Source organism: Oncorhynchus gorbuscha, linkage group LG09 (assembly GCF_021184085.1).
Source record: "Oncorhynchus gorbuscha isolate QuinsamMale2020 ecotype Even-year linkage group LG09, OgorEven_v1.0, whole genome shotgun sequence".
In the NCBI taxonomy this organism is placed as follows: Eukaryota; Metazoa; Chordata; class Actinopteri; order Salmoniformes; family Salmonidae; genus Oncorhynchus; species Oncorhynchus gorbuscha.
The window spans coordinates 80,746,305-80,762,965 of record NC_060181.1 but is presented as its reverse complement, the minus strand read 5'-3'; the positions used below and the strand labels follow the sequence as shown (position 1 = coordinate 80,762,965).

Here is a 16,661-nt window from a genome sequence, read left to right as displayed (position 1 = left end):
ATAAAAGAGCAGAAAACAGAGATACTGATGGGGTGGGAAAGTCATACTCATTTAAAGCCTTCATTCACTGACAAAAATCAGTTCAAAATATGACTTGTCAAACTATAACAAACACACTTCTCGCTCCAGCCTACATGATTCACTGTGACATCACTGAGCCGACGTGAAGAGCCAATCTCCGCCACAAGTCAATACTACTTCCTTAATCAGTGATGCTGGCAGCGCTTAGTCATCCCTGGAATCAGGGCACACCGACAAGCACATAAACAGGGTGACAGGAACTCAGAAACCCAATAACCTCACATCTCCTTGACAACAGGGCCCTGTTTTGGTGTGGGGGTGACGTTATTTTTTTACCCTCTCTGTGAGGTCAATGGGTCACAGTAACACATGTGTGTAGTTGTGTAATGTAGTGTGTGTGTGTGTGTGTGTGTGTGTGTGTGTGTGTGTGTGTGTGTGTGTGTGTGTGTGTGTGTGTGTGTGTGTGTGTGTGTGTGTGTGTGTGTGTGTGTGTGTGTGTGTGTGTGTGTGTGTGTGTGTGTGTGTGTGTGTATAATATAGGGGGTAACAGGGGGGTAACAGGTCTGACACACCAACTGCAAATGCATAACAGAATGGGAGAGAAAGTGTGCATGTGAGAGACAGAGCGAGAGAGTGGGAGGAGAGAGAGAGAAAAACAGAAAAGGGGAGGGAAGAGGAGGAGACTGCAGCAGAGCTGGTGTAAACAAGAGGATGGGCACAAATACAACTGTAGCTCTCTCTTTCTTTGCCCACCTCTCTTTCTCTCTCTCTCTCCCTTTCTCTTTCTCTCTCTGCCCACCTTTCACTCTCTCTCTAACTCCCCTTTTCTCCCCCCCCCCCACTGCTGTCAGCCTGGTGTCAGTGCAGAGCGTTGGCCAAGGTCATGTGACGGGGGTGATGCTGACCTCGCTCCAGCAGCTGCAGGTCAGAGGGGTAGGCTATCTCAGCGTCTGTCAGGGCTGTGAAGCACAGGTCCCCAACATGCAGCACTGCTGACAGCAGCATAAACACACTGTCCACTTCCTGGTGGGTAGAGAGAGAGAGAGAGAGAGAGAGAGAGAGAGAGAGAGAGAGAGAGAGAGAGAGAGAGAGAGAGAGAGAGAGAGAGAGAGAGAGAGAGAGAGAGAGAGAGCAAAAAGATAACTATTTGACACACTGGAAAGAATCAACCCAAAAACAGAGCAAATTGGAATGTTATCTGGCTCTAAACAGAGAGTACACAGAAGAAAATAAAACAAGCTTTGACTATGTACAGACTCAGTGAGCATAGCCTTGCTATGGTGAGACACCGCCATAGGCAGACCTGTTTCTCAAGAGAAGACATGCTATGTGCTCACTGTCCACAAAATGAGGTGGAAACTAAGCTACATTTCCTACCCTCCTGCCCAATGTATGACCACATTAGAAACACACATTTCCCTGAGATTACACAGATCCACAAAGAATTTGAAAACAAATCCAACATTGATAAACTCCCATATCTGTTAAGTGAAATACAACAGTGTTCCATCACAGCAGCAAGATGTGTGGCCCATTGCCATGATAAAAGGTCAACCAGTGGAGCACAAACAACATTGTAAATACAACCTATATTTATCTGTTTATTTATTTTCCCTTTCATACTTCAACCACTTAGCCAATAATATACCATTTGAAATGTCTACTTTTAACACTTTTGAGTATAAAGTGTACTAATGTTTCCCTTAATTATTTCCCTCTTGTTGATTGTCTATTCCATTTGCTTTGGCAATGTAAACATTTGTTTACAATGCCAATAAAGCCCTTGAATTGAATTGAGAGAGAGAGAGAGAGAGAGAGAGAGAGAGAGAGAGAGAGAGAGAGAGAGAGAGAGAGAGAGAGAGAGAGAGAGAGAGAGAGAGAGAGAGAGAGAGAGAGAGAGAGAGAGAGAGAGAGAGAGAGAGAGAGAGAGAGAGAGAGAGAGAGAGAGAGAGAGAGAGAGAGAGAGAGAGAGAGAGAGAGAGAGAGAGAGAGAGAGAGAGAGAGAGAGAGAGAGTGAGGGAGAGAGAGAGAGAGAGAGAGAGAGAGAGAGGAAAGAGAGTGAGGGAGGGAGAGAGAGAGAGAGAGAGAGGAAAGAGAGAGATGTTTACTGTAAATGTTAATTTATTTCACTTTTGTTTATTATCTAGTTCACTTGCTTTGGCAATGTTAACATATGTTTCCTTTGCCAATAAATCCCTTGAATTGAGGAGACAGACAGACAGACAGACAGACAGACAGACAGACAGACAGACAGACAGACAGACAGACAGACAGACAGACAGACAGACAGACAGACAGACAGACAGACAGACAGACAGACAGACAGACAGACAGACAGACAGACAGACAGACAGACAGACAGACAGACAGACAGACAGAGAGCCACCCAGCCACTCCTCTCCCTCTAATCTCCTTACCTAACCTTTCTCCTTACCTAACCTTTCATCTTACCTAACCTTTCACCTTACCTAACCTTTCTCCTTACCTAACCTTTCTCCTTACCTAACCTTTCTCCTCCAATCTCTTCTTCATCATTCCTCCCTCTGTCTCTCTCCATTCCTTCCCCAACTTATCTCTCTCTCTCTCTCTCTCTCTCTCTCTCTCTCTCTCTCTCTCTCTCTCTCTCTCTCTCTCTCTCTCTCTCTCTCTCTCTCTCTCTCTCTCTCTCTCTCTCTCTCTCTCTCTCTCTCTCTCTCTCTCTCTCTCTCTCTCTCTCTCTCTCTCTCTCTCTCTCTCTCTCTCTCTCTCTCTCTCTCTCTCTCTCTCTAAACAAAAGTGAACAGTAAACATTACACTTACAAAAGTAGTTAAGTACAAAGTTAAAGTACAAAAGAAAACATAAACATAAATATAGGTTTTATTTACAATGGTGTTTGTTCTTCACTGGTTGATATTTTCTTGTTGCTACAGGTCACACATTGTGCTGCTGTGATGGCACACTGTGGTATTTCACCCAGTAGATATGGGAGTTGATCAAAATTGGATTTGTTTTCAAATTCTTTATGGGTCTGTGTAATCTGAGGGAAATATTTGTCTCTAGTATGGCCATACACACTTGTTGTTTATGTCCCTCATTCCTTCTATCTCTCGCTCTCCCTCTCTCCATACCTCTCTGTCTATACCTCCCTCCCTCCCTCTGTCTGTGTGTGTGTGTTGTGTTAACAGGAGCTGATTTCAGTGTGATAAACCCAGTTATTAGTCACTGTCTGACACTCATACCTTGTTGAGACAGCCCAGAGTCCCAGACAGCACATCCCCAAAGGTCAATCCTCATTAAGAGCCTATGTCTCTCATTTCTCTCCCCCTCTCTACATTGTATAGAGTCCTGCATTAGGGGAGGAGAAGACATTACCGATAGAGGCTCTTAATGAGGATTGACCTTTGGGTCTGGGCTGTCAGTCGTCCCCCAACAAGAGTTTAGAGACACCCATGGGTAGTCTCTCTCTTTCTTCTCTCTCTCTTTCTCTCTCTAACCCCCTCTCTGTCTCACTCTCGCTATCATCCCCTGCCTCTACCCCCCCCTCTCTCCACATGTCAATCTCCCTGTCTATCTCTCCCCCAGGAAGTACCCTTGCCCCCTGCCACCATCCTACAGTATAAGCTGCTGGCTATGGGTGGGATTAAAAGGTGAGATGGTGTCACTCACTGCTGACAGATGCTGACTGGAGTCTATAAATAGATGGTTATAATGTGCTGAGAACACACTCAGACTGTCCTCATACCAGACAAGGGACAGTACAGTCTGTACATACAGCATAGTATACTAACATGCAGGACCATGTGTGACCGTCACATGCAAGCCTGCTTACAAGGTATGTGCACCCACTGACCCACAGATATACACACATACCATGTGTGTGGCAAATTACACATGCAGATGCGCACGCACACGCACACACACACACGCACACACACATACGCACACACACACACAGTGTAATCATACCAGTTTATTGAAGCCCAGTGCTCTGAGGGCCTGTTTGATTGCAGTGAGACGGTCTCTACTCTGAGTTGAGGCAGTGGCCACAGGAGGGGAATCTACTGCTGGAACACCTGCAGTCAGGTACCTAGAGAGAGACAGACACATAGAGAGACAGACACACAGAGAGACAGACACACAGAGAGACGGTCACACAGAGAGACAGACACACAGAGACAGACACATAGAGAGACAGACACACAGAGAGACAGACACACAGAGAGACAGTCAACATATACTACAGATGATAAACTCCAGCACAGAGACAACTTGCACTCAGGTACCTAGAGAGACAGACAAAAACAAGTGAGGGACAATTATCATGTTCTACAGAATGATGCAGCACAGTACAGTGCAGAGAAAACCAGCAGTCATGAATCTAGGGAGACAGACACTAGACAGATTGACTTATCATGCTCTATACTAAAGACATTCTAGACTACCATACAGAGAAAACACTCAGATAACTACACATAGAGAGAGGAGAGAGTTCGCACATTATAAACATACTGCATTGTATCGATGAGGGACTACAGACATATTATGGACCTGATACAAAAAAGGCAGTGGCTGCAGATTGAAGTTCTCTGGACCTCTCTGCCAGACAGCTGAAGGTACGAACCTCTCTCCCAGACAGCTGAAGGTACGAACCTCTCTCCCAGACAGCTGAAGATGTGAACCTCTCTGCCAGACAGCTGAAGGTACGAACCTCTCTCCCAGACAGCTGAAGGTACGAACCTCTCTCCCAGACAGCTGAAGGTACGAACCTCTCTCCCAGACAGCTGAAGGTATGAACCTCTCTGCCAGACAGCTGAAGATGTGAACCTCTCTCCCAGACAGCTGAAGATGTGAACCTCTCTGCCAGACAGCTGAAGGTGCGAAACTCTCTGCCAGACAGCTGAAGGTGCGAACCTCTCTCCCAGACAGCTGAAGGTACGAACCTCTCTGCCAGACAGCTAAAGGTGTGAACCTCTCTGCCAGACAGCTGAAGGTGCGAACCTCTCTGCCAGACAGCTGAAGGTGTGAACCTCTCTGCCAGACAGCTGAAGGTGTACGAACCTCTCTGCCAGACAGCTGAAGGTGCGAACCTCTCTCCCAGACAGCTGAAGGTGACGAACAGCTCTCTGCCAGACAGCTGAAGGTGAAGGTGCGAACCTCTCCAGACAGCTCTGCCAGACAGCTGAAGGTGTGAACCTCTCTGCCAGACAGCTGAAGGTACGAACCTCTCTGCCAGACAACTGAAGGTGCGAACCTCTCTCCCAGACAGCTGAAGGTCCGAACCTCTCTGCCAGACAGTTGAAGGTGTGAACCTCTCTGCCAGACAGCTGAAGGTGTGAACCTCTCTGCCAGACAGCTGAAGGTGTGAATCTCTCTGCCAGACAGCTGAAGGTGTGAACCTCTCTGCCAGATAGCTGAAGGTCCGAACCTTTCTCCCAGACAGCTGTAGGTCCGAACCTCTCTGCCAGACAGCTGAAGGTGTGAACCTCTCTGCCAGACAGCTGAAGGTCCGAACCTCTCTCCCAGACAGCTGTAGGTCCGAACCTCTCTGCCAGACAGCTGAAGGTCTGAACCTCTCTCCCAGACAGCTGAAGGTGTGAACCTCTCTGCCAGACAGCTGAAGTTGTGAATCTCTCTGCCAGATAGCTGAAGGTGTGAACCTCTCTGCCAGATAGCTGAAGGTCCGAACCTTTCTCCCAGACAGCTGAAGGTGAGAACCTCTCTGCCAGACAGCTGAAGGTCCGAACCTCTCTCCCAGACAGCTGTAGGTCCGAACCTCTCTGCCAGACAGCTGAAGGTCCGAACCTCTCTCCCAGATAGCTGAAGGTCCGAACCTCTCTCCCAGATAGCTGAAGGTCTGAACCTCTCTCCCAGACAGCCGAAGGTTCGAACCTCTCTCCCAGACAGCTGAAGCTTCGAAGCTCTCTGCCAGACAGCTGAAGGTCCGAAGCTTCTACACATGTGCATGATTCTGTACTTCACACACAGTCTCTGCTCTACAGAGAAAAGGCTGCTCTGGCGAATGTTGCTCGTTTAATAAAGTTAGATCAAAGCTGAACCAATGTGTGTAAGATCACATCATGATATAATTATAGAAGGAATAAAATAGCATAGTATAATGTTAGTGTAAGACAAAAAACACCACCTGATTTCTAATGAGATTTTAGGCTGATTGCATCAATGGTCGCATTTTTCGCTCACACGGCAAAAATAGGCAAAATACACTATACAAAAGTATGTGGTCACCCCTTCAAATGAGTGGATTCAGCTATTTCAGCCAAACCTGTTGCTGACAGGTGTATAACATTGAGCAAACAGCTATGCAATCTTCATAGACAAACATTGACAGTAGAATTACCTTAAGGAAGGACTCAGTGACTTTCAACATGGCACCATCATAGGATGACACCATTCCAACAAGTCAGTTTGTCAAATTTATGTCCTGCTATAGCTGCCCTGGTCAACTGTAAGTGCTGATTTTGTGAAGTGGAAAAGTCTAGGAGCAACAATGGCTCAGCCACAAAGTGGTAGGCCACATAAGCCCACAGAACGGGACCGCCGAGTACTGAAGCTCTTAGCGCTTAAAAATGGCCTGTCCTCGTTTGCAACACTCACTACCGAGTTCCAAACTGCCTCTGGAAGCAACGTCAGCACAAGAACTGTTCGTCGGGAGCTTCATGAAGCCTAAGATCACCATGAGCAATGCCAAGCGTCGGCTGGAGTGGTGTAAAGCTCACGACTATTGGACTCTAGAGCAGTGGAAACATGTTCTCAGGAGTGATGGATCACACTTCACCATCTGGCAGTCCAACTGTTTTTCATTGTTCGGGCTAGGCCCCTTAGTTCCAATGAAGGGAAATCTTAACGCTACAATATACAACGACATTCTAGACAATTCTGCCCTTTCCTGTTTCAGCATGACAATCCCCTGTGCACAAAGTGAGGTCCACACAGAAACGGTTTGTCAGAGCCCTGACCTCAACTCCATCAAACACCTTTGGGATGAATTTGAATGCTGACTGTGAGCCAGGCCTAACCACCCAACATCAGTGCACAACCTCACTAATGCTATTGGGGATGAATGGAAGCAGGTCCTCGCAACAATATTCCATCATCTAGTGGAAATCCTTCTCAGAAGAGTGGAGGCTGTTATAGAATCAAAGGGGGGACCAACTCCATATTAATGCCCATGATTTTGGAATGAGATGTTTGACGAGCAGGTGTCCACATACTTTGGTAATGTAGGTGTTTTGATTGAAACAGAACACAGGTATGCTACAGTTTGTTCCCACCATCTGCTCTACAATTTGCACACTGTACATCCTTCAAAACACCACTGTCGATAACTCAAATGGGCGGCATGCAGATGCAGATGTTTCACCGGTTAAACTGGATTCATTATATGTGACCATTTGCAGAATCATCCTAAAATCTCATAAGAATTGTTAATTTTTTGTTGTCTTACAGTAACATTATACTATGCTGTTATATTTGGTTCTGTTATGTAGAATACTATAATTATGTCATCTCGTTTAACGTTATTAACGTTATTAAACAAGCAATACTTTCCGGCTGAGCAGCCAAACGAGTAGAGCAGAGACTGTGTGTGAAGTACAGAATCCTGCACATGTGTAGAAGCTTCAGACCTTCAGCTGTCTGGGAGAGAGGTTCGAACCTTCAGCTGTCTGGGAGAGAGGTTCAGACCTTCAGCTGCCTGGGAGAGAGGTTCGAACCTTCAGCTGTCTGGGAGAGAGGTTCGGACCTTCAGCTGTCTGGTTGAGAGGTTCAGACCTTCAGCTGTCTGGGAGAGAGGTTCGGACCTTCAGCTGTCTGGGAGAGAGGTTCGGACCTTCAGCTGTCTGGGAGAGAGGTTCGGACCTTCAGCTGTCTGGGAGAGAGGTTCGGACCTTCAGCTGTCTGGGAGAGATGTTCAGAACTTCAACTGTCTGGGAGAGAGGTTCGGATCTTCAGCTGTCTGGGAGAGAGGTTCGTACCTTCAGCTGTCTGGGAGAGAGATTCGAACCTTCAGCTGTCTGGGAGAGAGGTTCGGACCTTCAGCTGTCTGGGAGAGAGGTTCGGACCTTCAGCTGTCTGGGAGGGAGGTTCGGACCTTCAGCTGTCTGGGAGAGAGGTTCGGACCTTCAGCTGTCTGGGAGAGATGTTCAGAACTTCAGCTGTCTGGGAGAGAGGTTCGGATCTTCAGCTGTCTGGGAGAGAGGTTCGGATCTTCAGCTGTCTGGGAGAAAGGCTCGAACCTTCAGCTGTCTGGGAGAAAGGCTCGAACCTTCAGCTGTCTGGGAGAGAGGTTCACACCTTCAGCTGTCTGGGAGAGAGGTTCATGCCTTCAGCTGTCTGGTTGAGAGGTTCAGACCTTCAGCTCTCTGGGAGAGAGGTTCGGACCTTCAGCTGTCTGGGAGAGAGGTTCGGACCTTCAGTTATCTGGGAGAGAGGTTCACACCTTCAGCTGTCTGGTTGAGAGGTTCGGACCTTCAGCTGTCTGGGAGAGAGGTTCGTACCTTCAGCTGTCTGGGAGAGAGGTTCACACCTTCAGCTGTCTGGTTGAGAGATTCAGACCTTCAGCTGTCTGGGAGAGAGGTTCGGACCTTCAGTTATCTGGGAGAGAGGTCCAGAGAACTTGAATCTGCAGCCAATCCAATCCAATCCAAACAAAAACAAAACATACACATAATTTTAGAGCATGTGAAATGTATTTAATAGAGCATGGTTGTTTAGCCGGTGTTCTCAAGCAGTATCTTTTAACCAGTCAGAGCAATCTCCTCCAGAGAAAGGAAGGGTATTTTGTATTTGTATTTATTAAGGATCTCTGTTAGTTTCTCCCAAATCAGAAGCTACTCTTCCTCGGCTCCCGCAACATAAAGCTAGTTATATACAATTAAAAATATTACGTGACATTACATAACACTTTTCACAACATGTTAAGTTTGCCCTCAGGCCACTAATCTACTACCACATATCTACAATACAAAAAGTCTGTTCTGGATTTGGGGACTGTGAAGAGACCTCTGGTGGGATGTCTTGGGGGGTATGTCTTGGGGGGTGGGGAGGGGGAGAAAGGAGGGTCCCCAGATGGGCTCGTGTTGGAGGGCTTTTGATCACACACTTTCAGCATTGAGTCAGGGGCTGTAGCGTGTTTACCAGGCTCCAGAACAGCCCATCCAGGTCACTGGATATTAGACTGACTTTCCAGGGGGTTATGCAATACTGACACGCACTACACACGCCTGAATGTACGCATGAGTGCGTGTCTCTCTCACACACACACACACACACACACACACACACACACACACACACACACACACACACACACACACACACACACACACACACACACACACACACACACACACACACACACACACACACACACACTTTGACCTTATTCATGTTCGATAATTCTCGCTCTCATGCTTGTAGAAGGTAGTATCTCCCATGGGGATCTAAATCATGAGTGTGCGTGTTTAATACAGACACTCATTTTAGAGAGGAGATGTGGTCAATCTGCATTACCACACTACTTACCACAGCTACAAAGTCATAATCCACCTTCTATTTATACAATCTTCTTTAAAATGTGATTTGAAACCCAACCTTAACCATAACCTTAACCACACTTCTAACCTTATGCCTTACCCTAACTTTAAATTAAGACCAAAAAGCACATTTTTTGTTTAAATTATTATTTTTGAAAATATATAGCCCATTTTGACTTTGTGGCTGGACTATCAGTGGAAACCCAGAGATATGGGACCCCCCCCATCAGTCACCTGTGAGCTAGGACGTTGTTGAAGTACAGACCTGTGAGCTAGGACGTTGTTGGGGTACGGACCTGTGAGCTAGGACATTGTTGGGGTACAGACCTGTGAGCTAGGACGTTGTTGGGGTACGGACCTGTGAGCTAGGACATTGTTGGGGTACAGACCTGTGAGCTAGGACGTTGTTGGGGTACGGACCTGTGAGCTAGGACGTTGTTGAAGTACAGACCTGTGAGCTAGGACGTTGTTGAGGTACGAACCTGTGAGTTAGGACGTTGTTGAGGTACAGACCTGTGAGCTAGGACGTTGTTAAGGTACAGACCTGTGAGCTAGGACGTTGTTGAAGTACAGACCTGTGAGCTAGGACGTTGTTGAGGTACAGACCTGTGAGCTAGGACGTTGTTGGGGTACGGACCTGTGAGCTAGGACGTTGTTGAAGTACAGACCTGTGAGCTAGGACGTTGTTGGGGTACGGACCTGTGAGCTAGGACGTTGTTGGGGTACAGACCTGTGAGCTAGGACGTTGTTGGGGTACAGACCTGTGAGCTAGGACGTTGTTGAAGTACAGACCTGTGAGCTAGGACGTTGTTGAGGTACAGACCTGTGAGCTAGGACGTTGTTGAGGTACAGGGCACACTTCTCCTCAGGCGACAAGCCTTCAGCCATCAGGTAGAAGATGTTGAAGTTGTGTTGCTGACTAGGCAGGTGGACCACCCGTGACTTCTCTAGCATGTATGTGTATATCCTCGCTAAAAAAACACACACACACACACACACACACACACACACACACACACACACACACACACACACACACACACACACACACACACACACACACACACACACACACACACACACACACACACACACACACACACTCTGTCAATAAGCTATACACCAAATGTAACCAGCATTAGGCACACACTCACCTAATGTACAGTATATAAACAAACAGTATATCACAAAAGTGAGTACACCCCTCACATTTTTGTAAATATTTGAGTATATCTTTTCATCTGACAACACTGAATAAATGACACTTTGCTACAATGTAAAGTAGTGAGTGTACAGCTTGTATAACAGTGTACATTTTCTCTCCCCTCAAAATAACTCAACACACAGCCATTAATGTCTAAACCGCTGGCAACAAAAGTGAGTACACCCCTAAGTGAAAATGTCCAAATTGGGCCAAATTAGCCATTTTCCCTCCCCGGTGTCATGTGACTCGTTAGTGTTACAAGGTCTCAGGTGTGAATGGGGAGCAGGTGTGTTAAATTTGGTGTCATCACTCTCACACTCCCTCATACTGACTGGTCACTGGAAGTTCAACATGGCACCTCATGGCAAAGAACTCTCTGAGGAGCTGAAAAAATAATTGTTGCCCTACATAAAGATGGCCTGGGCTATAAGAAGATTGCCAAGACCCTGAAACTGAGCTGCAGCACGGTGGCCAAGACCATACAGCGGTTTAACTGGACAGGTTCCACTCAGAACAGGCCTCGCCATGGTCGACCAAAGAAGTTGAGTGCACGTGCTCAGCGTCATATCCAGAGGTTGTCTTTGGGAAATAGACGTATGAGTGCTGCCAGCATTGCTGCAGAGGTTGAAGGGGTGGGGGGTCAGCCTGTCAGTGCTCAGACCATACGCCGTACACTGCATCAAATGGGTCTGTATGGTTGTCGTCCCAGAAGGAAGCCTCTTCTAAAGATGATGTACAAGAAAGCCCGCAAACAGTTTGCTGAAGACAAGCAGACTAAGGACATGGATTACTGGAACCATGTCCTGTGATCTGTTGAGACCAAGATAAACTTCTTTGGTCCAGATGGTGTCAAGCGTGTGTGGCGGCAACCAGGTGAGGAGTACAAAGACAAGTGTGTCTTGCCTACAGTCCAGCATGGTGGTGGGAGTGTCATAGTCTGGGGCTGTATGAGTGCTGCCGGCACTGGGGAGCTACAGTTCATTGAGGGAACCATGAATGCCAACATGTACTGTGACATACTGAAGCAGAGCATGATCCCCTCCCTTCGGAGACTGGGCCGCAGGGCAGTATTCCAACATGATAAAGACCCAAACACACCTCCAAGACGACCACTGCCTTGCTAAAGAAGCTGAGGGTAAAGGTGATGAACTGGCCAAGCATGTCTCCAAACCTAAACCCTATTGAGCATCTGTGGGGCATCCTCAAACGGAAGGTGGAGGAGTACAAGGTCTCTAACATCCACCAGCTCCGTGATGTCGTCATGGAGGAGTGGAAGAGGACTCCAGTGGCAACCTGTGAAGCTCTGGTGAACTCCATGCCCAAGAGGGTTAAGGCAGTGCTGGAAAACACTTTGGGCCCAATTTGGACATTTTCACTTAGGGGTGTACTCACTTTTGTTGCCAGCGGTTTAGACATTAATGGCTGTGTGTTGAGTTATTTTGGGGAGACAGCAAATTTACACTGTTATACAAGCTGTACACTCACTATTTTACATTGTAGCGAAGTGTCATTTCTTCAGTGTTGTCACATGAAAAGATAGACTCAAATATTTACAAAAATGTGAGAGGTGTACTCACTTTTGTGATATACTGTATATTAACCTACGCTACTAGAATTATCCAATGTGTACTCAAGATTCTTAAACACAGACCGCAGACCAAATTATTCAAACAAACAACTTGAGTGACCTTAATTAAAATGCAGCTTTCATACACAGCCATTACGTATGAGTAAATATATCAATGTGGTTCAAAGGGGATGACAGACATTGAACGTCGACAGGCTTATTCATAGAGTTATACTCCCCCCTGCTGGCCATATATCAAACTTCCTTTCAATACTGCCAGGATATTATCCATGTGAGTAAACACTGAGTGGTGTAGTTCGTAAACCCCTTTGTTAGTTATAGCACTGCCCCCTGGGTAAAGCTGCAGTTGTGTGTATGTGTACCTCTGAGTAGTGTCCTTCTCTTGTCACAGTACTGCAGGCTGAGGAGTTTGATGAAGCGACTGGAGTTGTCATTCACAGGAGTACTGGCATGACCAAACGCCTCCAGGATACAGTTCACCTACAAGCCACCACAACATACAATTTCTGTTGGCACTGAAATCACACCATAATAATAATAATAATAATACAATTAAAAATAATATACTGTACCATATAACTACCCATATAGACACTGTTCCTTTATGACTAAATATACAGTATATACACTGAACATAAATATCAATGCAACATGTAAAGTGTTGGTCCCCCATTTCATAAGCTGAAATAAAAGACCCCAGAAATATTCCATCTGTACAGAAAGTTTATTTCTCTCAGATTTTGTTCACAAATGTGTTTATATCCCTGTTAGTGAGCCTTTGCCAAAATAATCAATCCACCTGACAGGAGTAGCATATCAAGAAGCTGATTAAACAGCATGATCATTACACAGGTGCACCTTGTGCTGGGTAAAATACAAGGCCACTATAAAATGTGCAGTTTTGTCACACAACACAATGCCACAGATGTCTCAAGTTTTGAGGGAGTGTGCAATTGGCATGCTGACTGCATGAATGTCCACCAAAGCTGTTGCCAGATAATTTAATGTTCATTTCTCTTCCATAAGCTGCTTCTAATGTTGTTTAAGAGAATTTGGCAGGTTGTCCAACAGGCCTCACAGCAGCAGATCATGTGTATGGCATTGTGCGGGCAAGCAGTTTGCGGATGTCTATGTTGTGGTATGGGCAGATATAAGATACGAATGAACAAAATAGCATTTTATTGATGGCAATTTGAATGCACAGCGATACCGTGATGAGATCCTGAGGCTCATTGTGATGCCATTCAACCGCCGCCATGACCTCATGTTTCAGCATGATAATGCACAGTCCCATGTTGCAAGGATCTGTACACAATTCCTGGAAGCTGAAAATGTCCCAGTTCTTCCATGGCCTGCATACTCACCAGACATGTCACTCATTGAGCATGTTTGGGATGTTGCTGGATATTCGCGTGTTCAAGTACACGCGAATATCCAGCAACTTCACAAAGCCATTAAAGAAGAAGTGGGACAACATTCCACAGGCTAACAATCAACAGCCTGATCAACTCTATGTGAAGGAGATGTGTTTGAAGGAGGAAAATGGTGGTCACACCAGATACTGACTGGTTTTCTGATTCACACCCTCTTCAAAAATATATATCTGTGACCAATAGATGCATATCTGTATTTCCAGTCATGTGAAATCCATAGATCAGGGCCAAATTCCTTTATTTCAGTTGATTTCCTTCTATGAACTGTAACCCAGTAGAATATTTGAACTTGTTGCATAACGCTTTAATATTTTCTATTCAGTATGTACACTACCATTCAACATTTTTGGGTCACTCAGAAATGTTCTTGTTTTTGAAAGAAAAGCAAATTTTTTGTCCATTAAAATAACATAAAGTTGATCAGAAATACAGTTTAGACATTGTTAATGTTGTAAATGACTATTGTAGCTGGAAACGGCTGCTTTTTAATGGAATATCTACATAGGTGTACAGAGGCCCATTATCAGCAACCATCACTCCTGTGTAACAATGACACGTTGGGATAGCTAATCCTAGTTTATCATTTTAATAAGGATAATTGATAATTAGAAAAATATTTTGCGATTATGTTAGCACAGCTGAAAACTGTTGTCCTGATTAAATAAGCAATAAAATTGGCCTTCTTTAGACTAGTTGAGTATCTGAGCATTTGTGGGTTCGATTACAGGCTCAAAATGGGCAGCTTCATAAAATAGTACCCGCAAAATACCAGTCTCAACATCAACAGTGAAGAGGTGACTCCGGGATGCTGGCCATCTAGGCAGAGTTCGTCTGTCCAGTCTCAACATCAACAGTGAAGAGGCGACTCCGGGATGCTGGCCATCTAGGCAGAGTTCCTCTGTCCAGTCTCAACATCAACAGTGAAGAGGTGACTCCGGGATGCTGGCCATCTAGGCAGAGTTCCTCTGTCCAGTCTCAACATCAACAGTGAAGAGGCGACTCCGGGATGCTGGCCATCTAGGCAGAGTTCCTCTGTCCAGTCTCAACATCAACAGTGAAGAGGTGACTCCGGGATGCTGGCCATCTAGGCAGAGTTCCTCTGTCCAGTCTCAACATCAACAGTGAAGAGGCGACTCCGGGATGCTGGCCTTCTAGACAGAGTTCCTCTGTCCAGTCTCAACATCAATAGTGAAGAGGTGACTCCGGGATGCTGGCCAATTTCAATTAAATTCAATTCAAGGGCTTTATTGGCATGGGAAACATGTGTTAACATTGCCAAAGCAAGTGAGGTAGACAACATACAAAGTGAATATATAAAGTGAAAAACAACAAAAATTAACAGTAAACATTACACATACAGAAGTTTAAAAACAGTAAAGACGTTACAAATGTCATATTATATATATATATATACAATGTACAAATAGTTAAAGGACACAAGATAAAATGAATAAGCATAAATATGGGTTGTATTTACAATGGTGTTTGTTCTTCACTGGTTGCCCTTTTCTCGTGGCAACAGGTCACAAATCTTGCTGCTGTGATGGCACACTGTGGAATTTCACCCAAAAGATATGGGAGTTTTTCAAAATTAGATTTTTTTTCGAATTCTTTGTGGATCTTTGTAATCTGGGGGAAATATGTCTCTCTAATATGGTCATACATTGGGCAGGAGGTTAGGAAGTGCAGCTCAGTTTCCACCTCATTTTGTGGGCAGTGAGCACATAGCCTGTCTTCTCTTGAGAGCCATGTCTGCCTACGGCGGCCTTTCTCAATATTTGCAAGGCTATGCTCACTGAGTCTGTACATAGTCTCTCAGATCGTTCACAGCTTTGTGGAAGTTACCTGTGGCGCTGATGTTTAGGCCAAGGTATGTATAGTTTTTTGTGTGCTCTAGGGCAACAGTGTCTAGATGGAATTTGTATTTGTGATCCTAGTGACTGGACCTTTTTTGGAACATAATTATTTTGGTGATTTACTGTCAGGGCCCAGGTCTGACAGAATCTGTGCATAAGATCTAGGTGCTGCTGTAGGCCCTCCTTGGTTGGTGACAGCAGCACCAGATCATCAGCAAACAGCAGACATTTGACTTCGGATTCTAGTAGGGTGAGGCCGGGTGCAGCAGACTTTTCTAGTGCCCGCGCCAATTCGTTGATATACATGTTGAAGAGGGTGGGGCTTAAGCTGCATCCCTGTCTAACCCCACGACCCTGTGTGAAGAAATGTGTGTGTTTTTTGCCCATTTTAACCGCACACTTGTTGTTTGTGTACATGGATTTTATAATGTCGTATGTTTAACCCTCAACACCACTTTCCATCAGTTTGTATAGCAGACCCTCATGCCAAATTGAGTCGAAGGATTTTTTTAAATCAACAAAGCATGAGAAGACTTTGCTTTTGTTTTGGTTTGTTTGGTGGTCAATTAGGGTGTGCAGGGTGAATACATGGTCTGTTGTACGGTAATTTGGTAAAAAGCCAATTTGACATTTGCTCAGTACATTGTTTTCAATGAGGAAGTGTACGAGTCTGCTGTTAATGATAATGCAGAGGATTGACGTTGACATATTCCACGGTAGTTATTGGGGTCAAATTTAATGTCTGTATATTTGATCATTTCATTGAGGATACCATCAACACCACAGGCCTTTTTGGGTTGAAGGGTTTTTATTTTGTCCTGTAACTCATTCAATGTAATTGGAGAATCCAGTGGGTTCTGGTAGTCTTTAATAGTTGATTCTAATATCTGTATTTGATCATGTGTATGTTTTTGCTCTTTATTCTTTGTTATAGAGCCAAAAAGATTGGAGAAGTGGTTTACCCATACATCTCCATTTTGGATAGATAATCCTTTGTGTTGTTGTTTGTTTAGTGTTTTCCAATTTTC

General features: G+C 45.3%; 1 protein-coding gene across 1 annotated transcript in view; it reads right to left on the bottom strand.

The window, feature by feature from the left end:
* Window positions 1-16,661, bottom strand: part of LOC124044168 (unconventional myosin-XVI-like) — a 519,573-nt gene that overhangs the window by 343,712 nt on the left and 159,200 nt on the right. The window contains exons 15-18 of the mRNA XM_046363671.1: window positions 12,707-12,824; window positions 10,376-10,523; window positions 3,968-4,088; window positions 927-1,044 (exon numbers count right to left, since the gene is read on the bottom strand). Of these exons, the coding sequence (XP_046219627.1) occupies window positions 927-1,044; window positions 3,968-4,088; window positions 10,376-10,523; window positions 12,707-12,824 (505 nt within the window). The remainder of the gene's footprint in view (window positions 1-926; window positions 1,045-3,967; window positions 4,089-10,375; window positions 10,524-12,706; window positions 12,825-16,661) is intronic.